At 40.5% G+C, this 24,872-nt stretch overlaps 1 protein-coding gene across 2 annotated transcripts in view; it reads right to left on the bottom strand.

The window, feature by feature from the left end:
• LOC137439522 (protein regulator of cytokinesis 1) overlaps positions 1-24,872 on the bottom strand; it is a 59,603-nt gene that overhangs the window by 34,025 nt on the left and 706 nt on the right. The window contains exons 2-4 of one of the 2 annotated variants that reach the window (XM_078768066.1): positions 16,902-16,975; positions 1,019-1,151; positions 613-735 (exon numbers count right to left, since the gene is read on the bottom strand). In XM_078768066.1, the coding sequence (XP_078624192.1) occupies positions 613-735; positions 1,019-1,151; positions 16,902-16,921 (276 nt within the window). In that variant the 5' untranslated portion in view covers positions 16,922-16,975. The remainder of the gene's footprint in view (positions 1-612; positions 736-1,018; positions 1,152-16,901; positions 16,976-24,872) is intronic. The other variant, XM_068135352.2, reaches the window with a different exon arrangement.

Genomic DNA, 24,872 nt, shown 5'->3' with positions numbered 1-24,872 from the left:
AAAATGATGATGACTGACTCAGTGTAGAATCACTAATGCTAATGATGTTTATCTAAAACAAGCAAGAGAAGAGTGGTCACATTGAGTGCTAGGACTATTTTGACAGTTGTAATATTTAGAAAAATAAAACTTTGTGTTAACGTCTGTGTAGACGGACCTTAATATGAGTCTATTATTTCGTAAAACTGTGATTATTTTGTAAATAAAGCACTAATTAGCATACTAGTATACCATAGACACATGTAATCATGTTATGAATAGTTCTATCATGATCTATGCCCTTCAAAACATGGGTCTAGACACCTTCATTTTTCAATTATCTGCAATATTGGCTGAGATATGTCAAAAATCGTTTTTTTGATAATGGCAGCAGTAATTTGCATAAAAATGGTATGTGGGACATTTTTTCAGCTTGGGGCCATAGCTAGTCATTTTCTACACATTTTTTCCAATCTAGAAACACTGATTAGAAGTATATCTCCGGGGGGTGCAGGGGGACCTAGTCTTCCTACTAGACTATATGGCTTAAACAGGTTTTCTCAACTCCGTCATACAAGAGTTAAAGATTAAGGAAGAAATAAATAATAGGGAAAAATGAGTGTGCAGGTGTACCTTGAAGGGGGGCAGATCAAGATCTTGGCAGAGATGAGCGACCTCTTCGGAGTTCTTCGCCACCGAAGATTCTAGCCTTTTCTGCAACGCCTCCTCCTCACCAATCATGTCGCTCAGCAAGCCCTGCCAGCAGCACAAGCCCGACCTCAACCACTAATCCTACCAAGCGCTCCACCAAAACACCCGCCCGGACCAGGGACCACAGATCAACAAAAGAAAGGCGAGGAACGGAAACATAAGATCACGTGGGTATAGACACCTGCAGACAAGAACCCCTCAAACCACATTTGATACATACGAGAGGCCACCATGACCACGTAACGTCACAGAACCATGAGCATGGTCGTGGTGGCCTCCAGACATTTCCAACAACAGAGGGTATATGTCAAACAGCAAAACTAAACACCTCGATGTACTTCTTTACAACCCGCGTTCTCTCCATCCTCTGATCTTCGGGTATCCCGATGACTTCCCAAATCGTACGCAGACGGGACATGGCGGTATTGAGAGCAGACACCATCTCCACAGCCACGACCTCACTAAAATGGAGAAAACAAAAGCTTTTGAGGGAGGGAGTGATGGGTTAACGGGAAAAGGACACGTCGTGCAATTTAGCGTGGGTCAGAAAGCCGGCTGTCCTGTGACAGTGTGTAAGTCAAGACTGCATGGCGTCTCTCCAACATAATAATCAGCTGTGTATCAGTATCACTATCAGGCCTTGCCCACATTTAGAGCTTGGAATATATAAACTGTATTATGTAGCACATGGACGAACGAACAAACGCAAACACACCCTGTTTTTTTGTTGTTGTTGTTTGTTTCTCACAATTCTATCTCTTACGATTTTCGATTCTTATTTCTCTCATTCAATTCATATTTTAAAACGCATTTAATTAATTGTACAGTATTGGTTGTTCCTAAACTTAGGCTGGTTAAAAAAAAGTTCCTGTTTATCATCGCCGCCCGCCCCAGAAAAGTCGTCCGCCCCATCAAATCTTTTTTTTTTTTTTCTCGCGAAGTCAGTAAAATCCGTTCCTTGTGTTGAGGAGCTGAGGTACCACAGATGAGTCATATCCTATATGCAGTACCTGCAGTAAGAGTCGTACTGCCGAGAAAAGGCCCACTCGGAAGTTCAAGAAGTAGTTGGTATTCTGAAGGAGAAGCCAAATATCATCGGCAAACGGGAGAGCCTCACGTGATAATTATTGCTGTGGATTTCTAGTCAAAAATTAAACGAGCGCTGCACTACATGTAGTAGCAGGTGATGATAGATAGATACATCTATGAGTGCTATAATAGCAGTAGCTGCTGATAGATAGATACATCTATGAGTGCTATAATAGCAGTAGCTGCTGATATATAGATACATCTATGAGTGCTATAATAGCAGTAGCTGCTGATAGATAGATACATCTATGAGTGCTATAATAGCAGTAGCTGCTGATAGATAGATACATCTATGAGTGCTATAATAGCAGTAGCTGCTGATATATAGATACATCTATGAGTGCTATAATAGCAGTAGCTGCTGATAGATAGATACATCTATGAGTGCTATAATAGCAGTAGCTGCTGATATATAGATACATCTATGAGTGCTATAATAGCAGTAGCTGCTGATAGATAGATACATCTATGAGTGCTATAATAGCAGTAGCTGCTGATATATAGATACATCTATGAGTGCTATAATAGCAGTAGCTGCTGATAGATAGATACATCTATGAGTGCTATAATAGCAGTAGCTGCTGATATATAGATACATCTATGAGTGCTATAATAGCAGTAGCTGCTGATAGATAGATACATCTATGAGTGCTATAATAGCAGTAGCTGCTGATATATAGATACATCTATGAGTGCTATAATAGCAGTAGCTGCTGATAGATCGATACATCTATGAGTGCTATAATAGCAGTAGCTGCTGATATATAGATACATCTATGAGTGCTATAATAGCAGTAGCTGCTGATAGATAGATACATCTATGAGTGATATAATAGCAGTAGCTGCTGATATATAGATACATCTATGAGTGATATAATAGCAGTAGCTGCTGATAGATAGATACATCTATGAGTGATATAATAGCAGTAGCTGCTGATAGATAGATACATCTATGAGTGCTATAATAGCAGTAGCTGCTGATATATAGATACATCTATGAGTGCTATAATAGCAGTAGCTGCTGATTGATAGATACATCTATGAGTGCTATAATAGCAGTAGCTGCTGATAGATAGATACATCTATGAGTGCTATAATAGCAGTAGCTGCTGATAGATAGATACATCTATGAGTGCTATAATAGCAGTAGCTGCTGATATAAAGATACATCTATGAGTGCTATAATAGCAGTAGCTGCTGATATATAGATACATCTATGAGTGCTATAATAGCAGTAGCTGCTGATAGATAGATACATCTATGAGTGCTATAATAGCAGTAGCTGCTGATATATAGATACATCTATGAGTGCTATAATAGCAGTAGCTGCTGATAGATAGATACATCTATGAGTGCTATAATAGCAGTAGCTGCTGATAGATAGATACATCTATGAGTGCTATAATAGCAGTAGCTGCTGATATATAGATACATCTATGAGTGCTATAATAGCAGTAGCTGCTGATATATAGATACATATATGAGTGCTATAATAGCAGTAGCTGCTGATAGATAGATACATCTATGAGTGCTATAATAGCAGTAGCTGCTGATTGATAGATACATCTATGAGTGCTATAATAGCAGTAGCTGCTGATAGATAGATACATCTATGAGTGCTATAATAGCAGTAGCTGCTGATTGATAGATACATCTATGAGTGCTATAATAGCAGTAGCTGCTGATAGATAGATACATCTATGAGTGCTATAATAGCAGTAGCTGCTGATTGATAGATACATCTATGAGTGCTATAATAGCAGTAGCTGCTGATAGATAGATACATCTATGAGTGCTATAATAGCAGTAGCTGCTGATAGATAGATACATCTATGAGTGCTATAATATCAGTAGCTGGTGATAGATAGATACATCTTTGAGTGCTATAATAGCAGTAGCTGCTGATAGATAGATACATCTGTGAGTGCTATAATAGCAGTAGCTGCTGATAGATACATCTGTGAGTGCTATAATAGCAGTAGCTGCTGATAGATAGATACATCTATGAGTGCTGTAATAGCAGTAGCTGCTGATAGATAGATACATCTATGAGTGCTGTAATTGCAGTAGCTGCTGATAGATAGATACATCTATGAGTGCTGTAATAGCAGTAGCTGCTGATAGATAGATACATCTATGAGTGCTATCATAGCAGTAGCTGCTGATAGATAGATACATCTTTGAGTGCTATAATAGCAGTAGCTGCTGATAGATACATCTATGAGTGCTATAATAGCAGTAGCTGCTGATAGATAGATACATCTTTGAGTGCTATAATAGCAGTAGCTGCTGATAGATACATCTATGAGTGCTATAATAGCAGTAGCTGCTGATAGATAGATACATCTTTGAGTGCTATAATAGCAGTAGCTGCTGATAGATACATCTATGAGTGCTATAATAGCAGTAGCTGCTGATAGATACATCTATGAGTGCTATAATAGCAGTAGCTGCTGATAGATAGATACATCTTTGAGTGCTATAATAGCAGTAGCTGCTGATAGATACATCTATGAGTGCTATAATAGCAGTAGCTGCTGATAGATAGATACATCTATGAGTGCTATAATAGCAGTAGCTGCTGATAGATACATCTATGAGTGCTATAATAGCAGTAGCTGCTGATAGATAGATACATCTTTGAGTGCTATAATAGCAGTAGCTGCTGATAGATACATCTGTGAGTGCTATAATAGCAGTAGCTGCTGATTGATAGATACATCTATGAGTGCTGTAATAGCAGTAGCTGCTGATAGATACATCTTTGAGTGCTATAATAGCAGTAGCTGCTGATAGATACATCTGTGAGTGCTATAATAGCAGTAGCTGCTGATAGATAGATACATCTGTGAGTGCTAAAATAGCAGTAGCTGCTGATTGATAGATACATCTATGAGTGCTGTAATAGCAGTAGCTGCTGATAGATAGATACATCTGTGAGTGCTATAATAGCAGTAGCTGCTGATAGATACATCTGTGAGTGCTATAATAGCAGTAGCTGCTGATAGATAGATACATCTGTGAGTGCTAAAATAGCAGTAGCTGCTGATTGATAGATACATCTTTGAGTGCTGTAATAGCAGTAGCTGCTGATTGATAGATACATCTTTGAGTGCTATAATAGCAGTAGCTGCTGATTGATAGATACATCTATGAGTGCTATAATAGCAGTAGCTGCTGATAGATAGATACATCTATGAGTGCTATAATAGCAGTAGCTGCTGATAGATAGATACATCTATGAGTGCTATAATAGCAGTAGCTGCTGATATATAGATACATCTATGAGTGCTATAATAGCAGTAGCTGCTGATAGATAGATACATCTATGAGTGCTATAATAGCAGTAGCTGCTGATAGATAGATACATCTATGAGTGCTATAATAGCAGTAGCTGCTGATATATAGATACATCTATGAGTGCTATAATAGCAGTAGCTGCTGATAGATAGATACATCTATGAGTGCTATAATAGCAGTAGCTGCTGATATATAGATACATCTATGAGTGCTATAATAGCAGTAGCTGCTGATAGATAGATACATCTATGAGTGCTATAATAGCAGTAGCTGCTGATATATAGATACATCTATGAGTGCTATAATAGCAGTAGCTGCTGATAGATAGATACATCTATGAGTGCTATAATAGCAGTAGCTGCTGATATATAGATACATCTATGAGTGCTATAATAGCAGTAGCTGCTGATAGATAGATACATCTATGAGTGCTATAATAGCAGTAGCTGCTGATATATAGATACATCTATGAGTGCTATAATAGCAGTAGCTGCTGATAGATCGATACATCTATGAGTGCTATAATAGCAGTAGCTGCTGATATATAGATACATCTATGAGTGCTATAATAGCAGTAGCTGCTGATAGATAGATACATCTATGAGTGATATAATAGCAGTAGCTGCTGATATATAGATACATCTATGAGTGATATAATAGCAGTAGCTGCTGATAGATAGATACATCTATGAGTGATATAATAGCAGTAGCTGCTGATAGATAGATACATCTATGAGTGCTATAATAGCAGTAGCTGCTGATATATAGATACATCTATGAGTGCTATAATAGCAGTAGCTGCTGATTGATAGATACATCTATGAGTGCTATAATAGCAGTAGCTGCTGATAGATAGATACATCTATGAGTGCTATAATAGCAGTAGCTGCTGATAGATAGATACATCTATGAGTGCTATAATAGCAGTAGCTGCTGATATAAAGATACATCTATGAGTGCTATAATAGCAGTAGCTGCTGATATATAGATACATCTATGAGTGCTATAATAGCAGTAGCTGCTGATAGATAGATACATCTATGAGTGCTATAATAGCAGTAGCTGCTGATATATAGATACATCTATGAGTGCTATAATAGCAGTAGCTGCTGATAGATAGATACATCTATGAGTGCTATAATAGCAGTAGCTGCTGATAGATAGATACATCTATGAGTGCTATAATAGCAGTAGCTGCTGATATATAGATACATCTATGAGTGCTATAATAGCAGTAGCTGCTGATATATAGATACATATATGAGTGCTATAATAGCAGTAGCTGCTGATAGATAGATACATCTATGAGTGCTATAATAGCAGTAGCTGCTGATTGATAGATACATCTATGAGTGCTATAATAGCAGTAGCTGCTGATAGATAGATACATCTATGAGTGCTATAATAGCAGTAGCTGCTGATTGATAGATACATCTATGAGTGCTATAATAGCAGTAGCTGCTGATAGATAGATACATCTATGAGTGCTATAATAGCAGTAGCTGCTGATTGATAGATACATCTATGAGTGCTATAATAGCAGTAGCTGCTGATAGATAGATACATCTATGAGTGCTATAATAGCAGTAGCTGCTGATAGATAGATACATCTATGAGTGCTATAATATCAGTAGCTGGTGATAGATAGATACATCTTTGAGTGCTATAATAGCAGTAGCTGCTGATAGATAGATACATCTGTGAGTGCTATAATAGCAGTAGCTGCTGATAGATACATCTGTGAGTGCTATAATAGCAGTAGCTGCTGATAGATAGATACATCTATGAGTGCTGTAATAGCAGTAGCTGCTGATAGATAGATACATCTATGAGTGCTGTAATTGCAGTAGCTGCTGATAGATAGATACATCTATGAGTGCTGTAATAGCAGTAGCTGCTGATAGATAGATACATCTATGAGTGCTATCATAGCAGTAGCTGCTGATAGATAGATACATCTTTGAGTGCTATAATAGCAGTAGCTGCTGATAGATACATCTATGAGTGCTATAATAGCAGTAGCTGCTGATAGATAGATACATCTTTGAGTGCTATAATAGCAGTAGCTGCTGATAGATACATCTATGAGTGCTATAATAGCAGTAGCTGCTGATAGATAGATACATCTTTGAGTGCTATAATAGCAGTAGCTGCTGATAGATACATCTATGAGTGCTATAATAGCAGTAGCTGCTGATAGATACATCTATGAGTGCTATAATAGCAGTAGCTGCTGATAGATAGATACATCTTTGAGTGCTATAATAGCAGTAGCTGCTGATAGATACATCTATGAGTGCTATAATAGCAGTAGCTGCTGATAGATAGATACATCTATGAGTGCTATAATAGCAGTAGCTGCTGATAGATACATCTATGAGTGCTATAATAGCAGTAGCTGCTGATAGATAGATACATCTTTGAGTGCTATAATAGCAGTAGCTGCTGATAGATACATCTGTGAGTGCTATAATAGCAGTAGCTGCTGATTGATAGATACATCTATGAGTGCTGTAATAGCAGTAGCTGCTGATAGATACATCTTTGAGTGCTATAATAGCAGTAGCTGCTGATAGATACATCTGTGAGTGCTATAATAGCAGTAGCTGCTGATAGATAGATACATCTGTGAGTGCTAAAATAGCAGTAGCTGCTGATTGATAGATACATCTATGAGTGCTGTAATAGCAGTAGCTGCTGATAGATAGATACATCTGTGAGTGCTATAATAGCAGTAGCTGCTGATAGATACATCTGTGAGTGCTATAATAGCAGTAGCTGCTGATAGATAGATACATCTGTGAGTGCTAAAATAGCAGTAGCTGCTGATTGATAGATACATCTTTGAGTGCTGTAATAGCAGTAGCTGCTGATTGATAGATACATCTTTGAGTGCTATAATAGCAGTAGCTGCTGATTGATAGATACATCTATGAGTGCTGTAATAGCAGTAGCTGCTGATAGATAGATACATCTGTGAGTGCTATAATAGCAGTAGCTGCTGATAGATACATCTGTGAGTGCTATAATAGCAGTAGCTGCTGATAGATAGATACATCTGTGAGTGCTAAAATAGCAGTAGCTGCTGATTGATAGATACATCTTTGAGTGCTATAATAGCAGTAGCTGCTGATATATAGATACATCTGTGAGTGCTATAATAGCAGTAGCTGCTGATAGATAGATACATGTATGAGTGCTATAATAGCAGTAGCTGCTGATAGATAGATACATCTGTGAGTGCTGTAATAGCAGTAGCTGCTGAGTGCTGATAGATAGATACATCTGTGAGTGCTGTAATAGCAGTAGCTGCTGATAGATAGATACATGTATGAGTGCTATAATAGCAGTAGCTGCTGATAGATAGATACATCTGTGAGTGCTGTAATAGCAGTAGCTGCTGAGTGCTGATAGATAGATACATCTGTGAGTGCTGTAATAGCAGTAGCTGCTGATAGATAGATACATCTATGAGTGCTGTAATAGCAGTAGCTGCTGATAGATAGATACATCTGTGAGTTCTGTAATAGCAGTAGCTGCTGATAGATAGATACATCTATGAGTGCTATAATAGCAGTAGCTGCTGATAGATAGATACATCTGTGAGTGCTGTAATAGCAGTAGCTGCTGATAGATAGATACATCTATGAGTGCTGTAATAGCAGTAGCTGCTGATAGATAGATACATCTATGAGTGCTGTAATAGCAGTAGCTGCTGATAGATAGATACATCTGTGAGTTCTGTAATAGCAGTAGCTGCTGATAGATAGATACATGTATGAGTGCTATAATAGCAGTAGCTGCTGATAGACAGATACATCTGTGAGTGCTGTAATAGCAGTAGCTGCTGATAGATAGATACATCTATGAGTGCTGTAATAGCAGTAGCTGCTGATAGATAGATACATCTGTGAGTGCTGTAATAGCAGTAGCTGCTGATAGATAGATACATCTATGAGTGCTGTAATAGCAGTAGCTGCTGATAGATAGATACATCTGTGAGTGCTGTAATAGCAGTAGCTGCTGAGTGCTGATAGATAGATACATCTGTGAGTGCTGTAATAGCAGTAGCTGCTGATAGATAGATACATCTATGAGTGCTGTAATAGCAGTAGCTGCTGATAGATAGATACATCTATGAGTGCTGTAATAGCAGTAGCTGCTGATAGATAGATACATCTATGAGTGCTGTAATAGCAGTAGCTGCTGATAGATAGATACATCTATGAGTGCTATAATAGCAGTAGCTGCTGATATATAGATGCATCTATGAGTGCTATAATAGCAGTAGCTGCTGATAGATAGATACATCTATGAGTGCTATAATAGCAGTAGCTGCTGATATATAGATACATCTATGAGTGCTATAATAGCAGTAGCTGCTGATAGATAGATACATCTATGAGTGCAATAATAGCAGTAGCTGCTGATAGATAGATACATCTATGAGTGCTATAATAGCAGTAGCTGCTGATAGATAGATACATCTATGAGTGCTATAATAGCAGTAGCTGCTGATATATAGATACATCTATGAGTGCTATAATAGCAGTAGCTGCTGATAGATAGATACATCTATGAGTGCTGTAATAGCAGTAGCTGCTGATAGATAGATACATCTTTGAGTGCTATAATAGCAGTAGCTGCTGATATATAGATACATCTGTGAGTGCTATAATAGCAGTAGCTGCTGATAGATACATCTGTGAGTGCTATAATAGCAGTAGCTGCTGATAGATAGATACATCTATGAGTGCTGTAATAGCAGTAGCTGCTGATAGATAGATACATCTATGAGTGCTGTAATAGCAGTAGCTGCTGATATATAGATACATCTATGAGTGCTATAATAGCAGTAGCTGCTGATAGATAGATACATCTGTGAGTGCTATAATAGCAGTAGCTGCTGATAGATAGATACATGTATGAGTGCTATAATAGCAGTAGCTGCTGATAGATAGATACATCTGTGAGTGCTGTAATAGCAGTAGCTGCTGAGTGCTGATAGATAGATACATCTGTGAGTGCTGTAATAGCAGTAGCTGCTGATTGATAGATACATCTATGAGTGCTGTAATAGCAGTAGCTGCTGATAGATAGATACATCTGTGAGTGCTGTAATAGCAGTAGCTGCTGATAGATAGATACATCTGTGAGTGCTGTAATAGCAGTAGCTGCTGATATATAGATACATCTATGAGTGCTATAATAGCAGTAGCTGCTGATAGATAGATACATCTGTGAGTGCTATAATAGCAGTAGCTGCTGATAGATAGATACATGTATGAGTGCTATAATAGCAGTAGCTGCTGATAGATAGATACATCTGTGAGTGCTGTAATAGCAGTAGCTGCTGAGTGCTGATAGATAGATACATCTGTGAGTGCTGTAATAGCAGTAGCTGCTGATTGATAGATACATCTATGAGTGCTGTAATAGCAGTAGCTGCTGATAGATAGATACATCTGTGAGTGCTGTAATAGCAGTAGCTGCTGATAGATAGATACATGTATGAGTGCTATAATAGCAGTAGCTGCTGATAGATAGATACATGTATGAGTGCTATAATAGCAGTAGCTGCTGATAGATAGATACATCTGTGAGTGCTGTAATAGCAGTAGCTGCTGAGTGCTGATAGATAGATACATCTGTGAGTGCTGTAATAGCAGTAGCTGCTGATAGATAGATACATGTATGAGTGCTATAATAGCAGTAGCTGCTGATAGATAGATACATCTGTGAGTGCTGTAATAGCAGTAGCTGCTGAGTGCTGATAGATAGATACATCTGTGAGTGCTGTAATAGCAGTAGCTGCTGATAGATAGATACATCTATGAGTGCTGTAATAGCAGTAGCTGCTGATAGATAGATACATCTGTGAGTTCTGTAATAGCAGTAGCTGCTGATAGATAGATACATCTATGAGTGCTATAATAGCAGTAGCTGCTGATAGATCGATACATCTATGAGTGCTGTAATAGCAGTAGCTGCTGATAGATAGATACATCTGTGAGTGCTGTAATAGCAGTAGCTGCTGATAGATAGATACATCTATGAGTGCTGTAATAGCAGTAGCTGCTGATAGATAGATACATCTATGAGTGCTGTAATAGCAGTAGCTGCTGATAGATAGATACATCTGTGAGTTCTGTAATAGCAGTAGCTGCTGATAGATAGATACATGTATGAGTGCTATAATAGCAGTAGCTGCTGATAGACAGATACATCTGTGAGTGCTGTAATAGCAGTAGCTGCTGATAGATAGATACATCTATGAGTGCTGTAATAGCAGTAGCTGCTGATAGATAGATACATCTGTGAGTGCTGTAATAGCAGTAGCTGCTGATAGATAGATACATCTATGAGTGCTGTAATAGCAGTAGCTGCTGATAGATAGATACATCTGTGAGTGCTGTAATAGCAGTAGCTGCTGAGTGCTGATAGATAGATACATCTGTGAGTGCTGTAATAGCAGTAGCTGCTGATAGATAGATACATCTATGAGTGCTGTAATAGCAGTAGCTGCTGATAGATAGATACATCTATGAGTGCTGTAATAGCAGTAGCTGCTGATAGATAGATACATCTATGAGTGCTGTAATAGCAGTAGCTGCTGATAGATAGATACATCTATGAGTGCTATAATAGCAGTAGCTGCTGATATATAGATACATCTATGAGTGCTATAATAGCAGTAGCTGCTGATAGATAGATACATCTATGAGTGCTATAATAGCAGTAGCTGCTGATATATAGATACATCTATGAGTGCTATAATAGCAGTAGCTGCTGATAGATAGATACATCTATGAGTGCAATAATAGCAGTAGCTGCTGATAGATAGATACATCTATGAGTGCTATAATAGCAGTAGCTGCTGATAGATAGATACATCTATGAGTGCTATAATAGCAGTAGCTGCTGATATATAGATACATCTATGAGTGCTATAATAGCAGTAGCTGCTGATAGATAGATACATCTATGAGTGCTGTAATAGCAGTAGCTGCTGATAGATAGATACATCTTTGAGTGCTATAATAGCAGTAGCTGCTGATATATAGATACATCTGTGAGTGCTATAATAGCAGTAGCTGCTGATAGATACATCTGTGAGTGCTATAATAGCAGTAGCTGCTGATAGATAGATACATCTATGAGTGCTGTAATAGCAGTAGCTGCTGATAGATAGATACATCTATGAGTGCTGTAATAGCAGTAGCTGCTGATATATAGATACATCTATGAGTGCTATAATAGCAGTAGCTGCTGATAGATAGATACATCTGTGAGTGCTATAATAGCAGTAGCTGCTGATAGATAGATACATCTATGAGTGCTATAATAGCAGTAGCTGCTGATATATAGATACATCTGTGAGTGCTATAATAGCAGTAGCTGCTGATAGCTAGATACATCTATGAGTGCTATAATAGCAGTAGCTGCTGATTGATAGATACATCTGTGAGTGCTATAATAGCAGTAGCTGCTGATAGATAGATACATCTTTGAGTGCTGTAATAGCAGTAGCTGCTGATAGATAGATACATCTGTGAGTGCTGTAATAGCAGTAGCTGCTGATAGATAGATACATCTGTGAGTGCTGTAATAGCAGTAGCTGCTGATAGATAGATACATCTGTGAGTGCTATAATAGCAGTAGCTGCTGATAGATAGATACATATTTGAGTGCTGTAATAGCAGTAGCTGCTGATAGATAGATACATCTGTGAGTGCTGTAATAGCAGTAGCTGCTGATAGATAGATACATCTGTGAGTGCTATAATAGCAGTAGCTGCTGATAGATAGATACATCTGTGAGTGCTGTAATAGCAGTAGCTGCTGAGTGCTGATAGATAGATACATCTGTGAGTGCTGTAATAGCAGTAGCTGCTGATAGATACATCTGTGAGTGCTATAATAGCAGTAGCTGCTGATAGATAGATACATGTATGAGTGCTATAATAGCAGTAGCTGCTGATAGATAGATACATCTGTGAGTGCTGTAATAGCAGTAGCTGCTGAGTGCTGATAGATAGATACATCTGTGAGTGCTGTAATAGCAGTAGCTGCTGATAGATAGATACATGTATGAGTGCTATAATAGCAGTAGCTGCTGATAGATAGATACATGTATGAGTGCTATAACAGCAGTAGCTGCTGATAGATAGATACATCTGTGAGTGCTGTAATAGCAGTAGCTGCTGAGTGCTGATAGATAGATACATCTGTGAGTGCTGTAATAGCAGTAGCTGCTGATAGATAGATACATGTATGAGTGCTGTAATAGCAGTAGCTGCTGATAGATAGATACATCTGTGAGTGCTGTAATAGCAGTAGCTGCTGAGTGCTGATAGATAGATACATCTGTGAGTGCTGTAATAGCAGTAGCTGCTGATAGATAGATACATCTGTGAGTGCTGTAATAGCAGTAGCTGCTGATAGATAGATACATGTATGAGTGCTATAATAGCAGTAGCTGCTGATAGATAGATACATCTATGAGTGCAATAATAGCAGTAGCTGCTGATATATAGATACATCTGTGAGTGCTATAATAGCAGTAGCTGCTGACAGATAGATACATCTATGAGTGCTATAATAGCAGTAGCTGCTGATAGATAGATACATCTGTGAGTGCTATAATAGCAGTAGCTGCTGATAGATAGATACATCTGTGAGTGCTATAATAGCAGTAGCTGCTGATAGATAGATACATCTGTGAGTGCTATAATAGCAGTAGCTGCTGATAGATAGATACATCTGTGAGTGCTATAATAGCAGTAGCTGCTGATAGATAGATACATCTGTGAGTGCTATAATAGCAGTAGCTGCTGATAGATAGATACATCTATGAGTGCTATAATAGCAGTAGCTGCTGATAGATAGATACATCTGTGAGTGCTGTAATAGCAGTAGCTGCTGAGTGCTGATAGATAGATACATCTGTGAGTGCTGTAATAGCAGTAGCTGCTGATAGATAGATACATGTATGAGTGCTATAATAGCAGTAGCTGCTGATAGATAGATACATCTGTGAGTGCTGTAATAGCAGTAGCTGCTGAGTGCTGATAGATAGATACATCTGTGAGTGCTGTAATAGGAGTAGCTGCTGATTGATAGATACATCTATGAGTGCTGTAATAGCAGTAGCTGCTGATAGATAGATACATCTGTGAGTGCTGTAATAGCAGTAGCTGCTGATAGATAGATACATGTACGAGTGCTATAATAGCAGTAGCTGCTGATAGATAGATACATCTATGAGTGCTATAATAGCAGTAGCTGCTGATAGATAGATACATCTATGAGTGCAATAATAGCAGTAGCTGCTGATATATAGATACATCTGTGAGTGCTATAATAGCAGTAGCTGCTGACAGATAGATACATCTATGAGTGCTGTAATAGCAGTAGCTGCTGATAGATAGATACATCTGTGAGTGCTATAATAGCAGTAGCTGCTGATAGATAGATACATCTGTGAGTGCTATAATAGCAGTAGCTGCTGATAGATAGATACATCTATGAGTGCTATAATAGCAGTAGCTGCTGATAGATAGATACATCTGTGAGTGCTGTAATAGCAGTAGCTGCTGAGTGCTGATAGATAGATACATCTGTGAGTGCTGTAATAGCAGTAGCTGCTGATAGATAGATACATGTATGAGTGCTATAATAGCAGTAGCTGCTGATAGATAGATACATGTATGAGTGCTATAATAGCAGTAGCTGCTGATAGATAGATACATCTGTGAGTGCTGTAATAGCAGTAGCTGCTGAGTGCTGATAGATAGATACATCTGTGAGTGCTGTAATAGCAGTAGCTGCTGATTGATAGATACATCTATGAGTGCTGTAATAGCAGTAGCTGCTGATAGATAGATACATCTGTGAGTGCTGTAATAGCAGTAGCTGCTGATAGATAGATACATGTATGAGTGCTATAATAGCAGTAGCTGCTGATAGATAGATACATGTATGAGTGCTATAATAGCAGTAGCTGCTGATAGATAGATACATCTGTGAGTGCTGTAATAGCAGTAGCTGCTGAGTGCTGATAGATAGATACATCTGTGAGTGCTGTAATAGCAGTAGCTGCTGATAGATAGATACATGTATGAGTGCTATAATAGCAGTAGCTGCTGATAGATAGATACATCTGTGAGTGCTGTAATAGCAGTAGCTGCTGAGTGCTGATAGATAGATACATCTGTGAGTGCTGTAATAGCAGTAGCTGCTGATAGATAGATACATCTATGAGTGCTGTAATAGCAGTAGCTGCTGATAGATAGATACATCTGTGAGTTCTGTAATAGCAGTAGCTGCTGATAGATAGATACATCTATGAGTGCTATAATAGCAGTAGCTGCTGATAGATAGATACATCTGTGAGTGCTGTAATAGCAGTAGCTGCTGATAGATAGATACATCTATGAGTGCTGTAATAGCAGTAGCTGCTGATAGATAGATACATCTGTGAGTGCTGTAATAGCAGTAGCTGCTGATAGATAGATACATCTATGAGTGCTGTAATAGCAGTAGCTGCTGATAGATAGATACATCTGTGAGTTCTGTAATAGCAGTAGCTGCTGATAGATAGATACATGTATGAGTGCTATAATAGCAGTAGCTGCTGATAGATAGATACATCTGTGAGTGCTGTAATAGCAGTAGCTGCTGATAGATAGATACATCTATGAGTGCTGTAATAGCAGTAGCTGCTGATAGATAGATACATCTGTGAGTGCTGTAATAGCAGTAGCTGCTGATAGATAGATACATCTATGAGTGCTGTAATAGCAGTAGCTGCTGATAGATAGATACATCTGTGAGTGCTGTAATAGCAGTAGCTGCTGATAGATAGATACATCTATGAGTGCTGTAATAGCAGTAGCTGCTGATAGATAGATACATCTATGAGTGCTGTAATAGCAGTAGCTGCTGATAGATAGATACATCTATGAGTGCTATAATAGCAGTAGCTGCTGATAGATAGATACATCTATGAGTGCTGTAATAGCAGTAGCTGCTGATATATAGATACATCTATGAGTGCTGTAATAGCAGTAGCTGCTGATAGATAGATACATCTATGAGTGCTGTAATAGCAGTAGTTGCTGATAGATAGATACATCTATGAGTGCTATAATAGCAGTAGCTGCTGATAGATAGATACATCTATGAGTGCTGTAATAGCAGTAGCTGCTGATAGATAGATACATCTATGAGTGCTATAATAGCAGTAGCTGCTGATAGATAGATGTATGGCAACCGGACATTATTCTTAAAAGCCGAAGTTTTGGTCTATCATTGTTATATGTATCAGCAAATATTAAAAGTAAACAGAACTCAATGTGACATAGGTTTCTTTATTTTCTTTATTTGAATCGTATCAGTGCGTACTTACGAAGGTTTACTCGTTTAGAAATCATAACATGATTCATCATGCATGTCCGATCAAGTATATTTAAGAAAAAAACATATTGTGCTTTGAATAATCCATTAAAATTTCACTCTGAAAAAAACAAAACCCTCCCTCCCGACCCACGTTTTTGAAAAAAAAAGTATTAAACAGGAATTTTTTTTAAACCAGCCGTAAATATAAATAATTTAAAGGATTGCCCCACACACACACACACACAATTTACGCTTCTGTTCTGAAGTTTCTCCAGCAAGGTCTCCTCTGTTCAATCAATCGCTTCGCACACCAAGATGAAAAATACTTCGCACACCAAGATGAAAAATACTTCGCACACCAAGACTAAGAGGACGTCAGCACAAGTTTCTTACAACGTGAAGTGAAGACACGACCTCACTCACCTTTTCCGACTCATCGCCATCTTCAGGACGACCCTCCAGGAAAAGCGACGTCAAAGGGCACAGCTTAATGGTCACTGCAGGAAAATACTGACGCTAAAAATATCGTATATTCACAAAAATAATGGAAACTCCTTCGATTTCAGGAATACAACCCGTATCCAACCGGCTAAACACGAAAAACCGTTGCGCGTTCTCGTTTAACAGACCGCCCTAACGCGCCATTGGTCGAAATGAAATCACTTCTGAACCTGAAATCATATTCAAACGAAGGACGTCCTCACTGCTGATTGGACGCTGCGTCATGACGCGGTATATTTGAATGCAGCAACACCCTTTTCTCTGATTGGTTGAAAGCGCACAACCAAGTTCTTTTAAGGAGGTGTATCGAACTGGGTAGTTGGTTCGCTCATTGAACATTGTTTCCGTGCATCTTGCCGGTTGAATGGTTCGAGCTGGGAGTTCATTACCCGTCTCCGCTTTACGATCTTTGATTCAAACTGCGGGCGAAGCGACTTCTTCTTCTTCGTCTCTAATAATAATAATAATAATAATAATGCATTTATTTTATATAGCGCTTTTCCGGAAGCCCAAAGACGCTTTGACAGAGTGCAAAACATAATGCATAGCAAAACATAAAAACAATTGCAAAAAAAGAAGAATCAATAGGGAAATATTCAAAGCACAAAGGAGGGAGAAGGAGAGGAGATAGTCAGGGGTTAGATGCTGTGGGTTAAATGTTGAATGCAGTGTTGAACAGGTGGGTCTTGAGTGATGTTTTGAATGTGGTGAGTGAGGAGGAGTCTCTGATGGTGTGAGGTAGCGAGTTCCAGAGGGTGGGAGCAGCGATGGAGAAGGCCCTGTCCCCCCAGGATCTAAATTTGGTCCGGATGGGGGGGGTCAGGAGGTTGGTACCAGCAGAGCGGAGGTTGCGGGTGGGAGTGTGTCTGGAGAGGAGGTCAGCCAGGTAGGATGGGGCCAGGTTATGGAGGGCTTTGTAGGTCAAGAGGAGGATTTTGTACTGGATTCTCTGGGAGATGGGGAGCCAGTGAAGCTTGTAAAGGACGGGGGTGATGTGGTCACGGGTCCGGGAATGGGTGAGTAGACGGGCAGCGGAGTTCTGAATGTATTGGAGTTTATTGGTGATTGTTGAGGGTGAACCATAAAGGAGGCTATTGCAGTAGTCCAGACGGGAAGTGATGAAGGCGTGGATGAGGGTTTCTGCAGCCACGGAGGAGAGGGATGGACGGAGACGGGCGATGTTTTTCAGGTGAAAGAAGGCTGTCTTTGTGATCTGTTTAGTGTATTTGTCGAAGGAGAGGGTTTGGTCAAAGATGATGCCAAGATTCCGGATGTGAGGGGAGGTGGATACTGGGAAACCGTCGATGTTGAGGGCAACGTTATGGGTGGACTTGGTGAGCGTTTTTGGGCCAATGATGATTATTTCAGATTTATCACAGTCAAGTTTGAGGAAGTTGATTTGAAGCCAGGATTTTATTTCAGTGATGCAGTTTGTCAGGATAGAGTGGGTGGCGGTGGAGATGGACTTGGTGGAGATGAAAAGCTGGATGTCATCGGCAAAGCAGTGGAATTGGAGACCATGACGGCGGATTAAGTGACCGAGGGGGGACAGGTAAAGGATGAAGAGGAGGGGGCCAATAACTGAACCTTGGGGGACACCTTGGGGGAGGGGAGCAGTGGGGGATTTGCAGTTATTGATGGAGATGAACTGACGTCTGTCAGAGAGGTATGATTTAATCCAAGAGAGGGCAGTGCCGGTAATGTTAAAGGTGGTTTCAAGTCGGGTGGAGGAGGATGGTGTGATCGATGGTGTCAAAGGCGGCGCTGAGGTCGAGGAGGATGAGAATGTTCAGGTTGCCAGCGTCAGAGGAGAGGAGAAGGTCGTTGGTGATTTTGAGGAGAGCAGTTTCAGTACTGTGGTTGGAGCGGAATCCGGATTGGAATGTTTCATACAGGTTATTGGCAGAGAGGTGATGTTTGAGTTGAGTGGCTACAGCGCGTTCCAAAACCTTTGACAGAAAGGGTAGGTTGGAGATGGGTCTGAAGTTATTTAGGGTGTCAGGGTTTAGTCCAGGTTTTTTCAGAATGGGGGTAACAGCAGCAATTTTGAGGGATGGTGGGACGATGCCTGTAGACAGGGAGGAGTTTATTGTTGCAATGATAAGTGGAGAGAGAGCAGGAAGGGAGGCCTTGACAAAGCTGGAGGGGATGGGGTCAAGAGTGCAGGTGGCAGTTTTCATTCCGATGAGGAGTTCAGAGAGGTCAGTAGGGGAGACCGGGGAGAATTGAGACAGGGGATGGCAGGATAAGGGGGGGCAGGTGGTTTGAGGGGGAGCAGGTGCGGCGGTGGTCAAGCTGTTGTAGATGTTTTCAATTTTGCGTTGGAAGAATGAAAGGAAGGAGATGCAGTTGTCTATTGTGAATGACTGGGTGGTGGTGTTCAGGGGGCTGAGGAGTTTGTTTATTGTAGAGAAGAGTGCTTTTGGGTTTCCGGAGCCAGAGTGGATAATTTGAGAGTAGTAAGCGGAGCGGGCGCGGGAGAGGGCATCTTTATAGTGTTGTATGTGGTCCTTGTAGGCCTGGGAGTGAACTGTGAGACCTGTTTTATTGCGGAGTCTTTCAAGTTGGCGAGCACGAGTTTTCATCAGGCGGAGTTCAGGGGTAAACCAGGGAGCAGAATGGGTGAAAGAAACTGTTTTGGTTTTTATAGGCGCAAGTTGGTCAAGGCAGGAGGAGAGAGTGTGGTTGTAGTAGTCAGTGAGGTCAGAAGGGGTGTGGAGGTCAACGAAGGGAGAAGTGGACATTTTTTCAGAGAGGGTCGATGAGAATGAGGCAGGTGAAAGAGCGTTTAGCTTACGGAAGTTGATAGTGCGATAATGCCTTGGTGCTGGGGTGGGGATGTTGATGGTCAAAGTGATGGCTAGGTGGTCAGAGAGAGTGAGGTCGGAGCCAGAGAGATGGTGCAAAATTAGTCCAGTAGAGCAGACAAGGTCCAAAATGTGACCACGGTTATGGGTAGGAAAGTTGACATGTTGAGTGAGGTTAAAGCAGGTGAGTAAATCAGTGAAGTCAGTGGTTAGTGTGGAGTCAGTGGAGTCCATGTGGATATTGAAATCACCAAGGAGGAGGATTGAGGGGGAGAGGGAACATAGCTGGGTCAGAAAGTAGGAGAAGTCAGACAGGAATGATGGGTGTGGTTTGGGAGGGCGGTAGACAACAGCCATGACTGACTGTGTGTGACCAGAGAGTTTAAAAATGTCTTTAGCGGTCACATTGATTCCCACGCTCTTGTGAAGATGACCGGGGCGGCTGAAGCTTGGGATAAGTATTTTACGAAACCCCCTCGCCAGACCACACCTGAAGTTCGACTAGTTAGAGCAGGAATTTGTAATCAGTTCAGGGTGCCGGCGATAACTCGCCTACTGTTCGTGAGAGACACCGTGGGATCTTCATCATCCAATAAGTAATTCCGCCACACGGGACGACCGTTCAACGTCCATCCGAGGGATGTTCCCCACACACATTGATGAATCGCCCTTCCCGTGAAACACCAGGATGGCAGTTTATATCTGGGTGGGGATTCAAACCCAGGCAAGACAGCTGAGAGGTGAGTGTTCGTACCTTCATGCCATTTTGGCTGTTGGTAGACTTATACCAAAGACTTATAAATGGTGCTTACACTTCCTTATTTGATTGACAGACATTGAACATCTAAAAAGGATAGAGCACGAACAACCATAGAAAACCACATAAACCATAGTTTAGCAATCACTGCACAGGCTCGATGGCTCTAATGGCCTCCTGTCATTGAAGTTCCTTTCAAAGGAATTGATTATTTTATACAGTACACTGATTCAGTACAGTATATAAAAATTTAAGAAGGTCATCACTCCGCCCCACCCTTCAGGTACGACAGTTTCAACTTGCACCATCCGTCGCCAACTGAAGGAAAGAGGGTTCTATAGTAGGGGACCCGAGGACCCCACTGCTGAGAAAGCCTGACTGGAGTTTTCCAAAACACCTGAACAAGCCAAAAACCTTCTGGGAGAATGATCTGTGGATAGATGAGACCAAATTAGAGCTTTCGGTAAAGCACATCATCCCTATGTTTACAGAAAACAAAATGAAGCCTTCAAAGAAGAGAACACCTTCCCCACAGTCAAACATGAAGGAGGTTCAGTGATGTTTTTGGGTTGCTGTGCTGCCTCTGGCACTGGGTGCCTTGAACATGTGCATGGCATCATGAAATCAGGAGATTATCAAGGCATTTTGGAGCGCAATGTTCAACTCAGTGTCAGAAAGCTCGGTCTCCATCGAAGGTCATGGGTCTTGCAGCAGGACAATGACCCCAAACACACTTCAAAAAGCACCCAGGAATGGTTCAAGACAAAACGCTGGACTGTCTGAAACGGCCAGCAATGATTCCAGACCTAAATCCCATTGAACACCTGTGGGGAGATCTGAAAGCAGTTGGGAGAAGGAACCCTTCAAATCTGGGAGAACTGCAGCAGTTTGCACAAGAAGAGTGGACCAAACTGCCAGTAGAGAAGTGTAGGAAGCTCATTTATGGCTATAGGAAGCGCTTGACTGCAGTTTTGTCCAAAGGATGTGCTAGCAAATGTCAAGTCGAGGGTGTCAATTTTGTCTGCCATTTTTTTTTTTCCGATGTAAAAAGTATATTCTTGGGTAAAATGCCAGGGGCATAGAAAAGGCCCCTTTATATAAGGGTATGTGCCATGCGGCAAAGTATAGAAAAGAAGGGACATTCAAAAAATATTGTGTGCATGCTCGACTACCCCCCTTGTGTTCTTGGGAGGAACCAAGTAATGCTCAAGAAAAGTTCATATAAAGGTGCGCCCTACATCTGGCAAATAAAATACATTTACTTCTTCATGCAGCTGTATGAATCAAATTGGTGTCCCTTCACATTAACTTTTCCAGAGCATTACTTGGTTCTTCCTCAGAACATAAGGGTAGTCCAGCATGCACAAGATTTTTTGAATGTCCTTTTTTATACTTTTCGCCATGGCACATACCTTGATATAAAGGGGCCTTTTCTATGCCCCTGGCATTTTTCACAAGATACATTTTAAATACGAGCACAATGCATTAGTTCATCGTACAAGACTTTATTCAAGACGATATCAAAGACGATATAAAAGACTTCAAAAAAGTAAGGTGAATTTTTTTTTCCAACCCAGTCAAGACTGGAACCACAATCCGCAGCTTGGGGGTCTGATGCCTTATCCATGAGTCCATTGGGCCAGCATGTTAGATTTGGGTAATAACATTTTGAAGAGTTATAAAGTGTGTATATATATGTTTTTATTCATGTATATATATATATATAATTTCAAAGCAAAAACTATAGCACTTCGGTGGAATTTGTTTTGAAAGCCATTAACTAGACCTATTGGCCGACATATTCCAAGTTTCAGCTAGTTTCAATGTATTGCCCTTGATATATGAGCACCAACACATTTTGGGTGGATGGATGGATCCAACGTGATTGAGGGTTTTTCAAATAAAACTTAAGAATGCAGGAAAGACGTTGCTGAAATTTGGAACATATTACCTTAATGTACAAAGCATTTACATCTGAAATTTGCAGCCGATTTCGTCTAGTAGAAGCCGAGAAACTAATTTTCAGTCCCCATGTTAAAGCTGCGTACAGAGAAACGATCCCTTGTATAAAGGGAGGGGTGCTTCGCACCTCCCTTTGATTGAGAATATTCAATCTCACCTACAGCTCAAACAACCGTCTGGCTTTGCCCCTTAGGCATGAACGGTGGGTGGTACACAAGTACATCACTGACAATCTTACTATAATTCACCAAATGTCTGTCCGTCTGTTGGAAGGTACCGCAAAAACGGCTCAACCGATCGAAACGATATTTTGTGTGGGTAATCCTGGGATCTCCAGGAGTAAAATAGGCTATTTAGTTTTTCCAATTTCAGCTTTGGTCTCCAGTATTCTCAGGTTTGGACTCCCGCATAACATTCACGTTCGCATAACGTCCATTGTTCTCATTGTGACGATGTTTTCCTGGGTGCTGCATAAATGGCTGCACAGCTGCACCTATCGAACTCTGTGACCTCGGACAAAGACCTTTTATTAAACGGACAAAGACCTTTTCCTTTAAACCTTTTATTAATTTTTTTTAAAATTAAAGACCTTTTATTTTATTTTATTATTATATTATTCCATCGTGTTTCAAATCGTGATATCAACTGTACACTTTTCTTTAAGAAAAAAAAAAATGGAATGATTTTGTACCAACATCACAATGAAACAATCACAATTCACATATTCGTGAAATTCGAATATTTTCGTCACAATGAAAACATAACATCGTCACAAACGGGTACTGAAGACTGTGACAAACATCAAACGGGTACAATATTGGAGAGGCCATTGCCAAAACAATTTGTTTTCTCTGGTACGTATTTCTGGGCAGGTACTGTTTAAGATAAACCGGTAAAATGCCGACCAAACGGAAAGCCTCATTAACGAAAACGTCCAAAGAAGCTGTTGCAAGAAAGAAGGCTCGCCGAGACGAGGACTATCGGAGGCAGAACAAGTACGTGACAGCTGCACACCAGTCTCGGAGGCAGTCCGAGGAATACAGATCTGCTGAACAAGATCGTGACACAGCTGCACACCAGAGCGCTATGAAAGTCAAGCTTAAAGCGGCTCTAATGCAAAAGGAGGATTTGGAGCAGTGTTTGATGTCCAGCACTTTGAGGAAGCCGACTATCCAGCAAAGCAGCAAGGTCACAAGCTGCCAAGTCTGTATGATACAGGACGTAAGTGCCCCTTCTGCAAGGCCTACTGCTGGAATGACGAACGACCTGGATTCTGCTGTGAGAAGGGCAAAATTGAAATCAATCTACTCGAGACCTACCCTGAAGATTTCAAAGTTCTGTTCGACCGAAAGGAGTTTATCAAGATACGCCAGTTCAACAATGCCTTGGCCATGGCATCGATCAGAATCAAGGAGCACTTCATGCCAGGATTTAGCCCCATGGTGAAGCTTCAAGGTAGTCTACCATCGCATTGGACCACTCCAGCCAGGAAGTGATCAATCACATCCAACGTTTGCTCAAATATGGTTCCATGACTGATGAAATGGAAAACCGACAGATTTAATGAACAGCTCAACGGTAATATTGACATTCTGAAGACTCCCCAAGACTGGCTGCGTCAGAACAATCCCTACATCCAGTCTCTGAAATCTGCCCTTGAGTTGATGGAAGCAGACATCACCATGGTTCTGGATGCAAGAAAGCGGCTTTCAGGTGAGCATGCTCGACGTTACAACCTCCCGCAGGCAAGCGAGGTATCCATCATCATACCCGGCGAGCATGTGGACCATTTGAACGTCATCCTCTATAAGCGTGAAGGTAGACTTCAAACCATCACGGAGCTGCACCAGAGCTACGATCCTCTTCACTATGTGCTGATGTTCCCGCATGGTGAAGAAGGATTCAAGATCGACATCCCTCATGCAAAAGGCCAAGGCACGATATCCCCAAGTGAGTTCACAAGGTTCCACCTTCAGATCAGACATCAAAATTGCAATCGGGTCATGAGGTGTCGATGACTTACTCAGCAGTACGCATGCGATCAGTATGCCAAGGCTGAAGCGTCAAGACTTCGGTGGGCAAGAAAACCAGAAGACGATCCATGCAGACAAGTACCAAGGCCTGATGGATGCCATAGATCACCACGATGGAATAATATTTTCTGATATGAACAGTGATGGCTTTTATTGAAATTCCAAAGATACTGTTTTGATTTTGATGATTTACGTTTGATATGATTCAACGGATGTTTATATGAATCGTTTAAAATAAAAAATTTCTGCCTTCAATTTCTGATATTTTGCCTTTTCATTTCGACTTCCCAATGGAAGCCCTGCCCGTAGGGCAGGTACCGTTGCTAGTACACAT

The sequence above is a fragment of the Myxine glutinosa genome, chromosome 14, assembly GCF_964187855.1.
Source record: "Myxine glutinosa chromosome 14, kmMyxGlut1.1, whole genome shotgun sequence".
Taxonomy (NCBI): domain Eukaryota; kingdom Metazoa; phylum Chordata; class Myxini; order Myxiniformes; family Myxinidae; genus Myxine; species Myxine glutinosa.
Note: the sequence above shows the minus strand (reverse complement) of the source record. Positions and strands in the feature narration are given on the sequence as shown.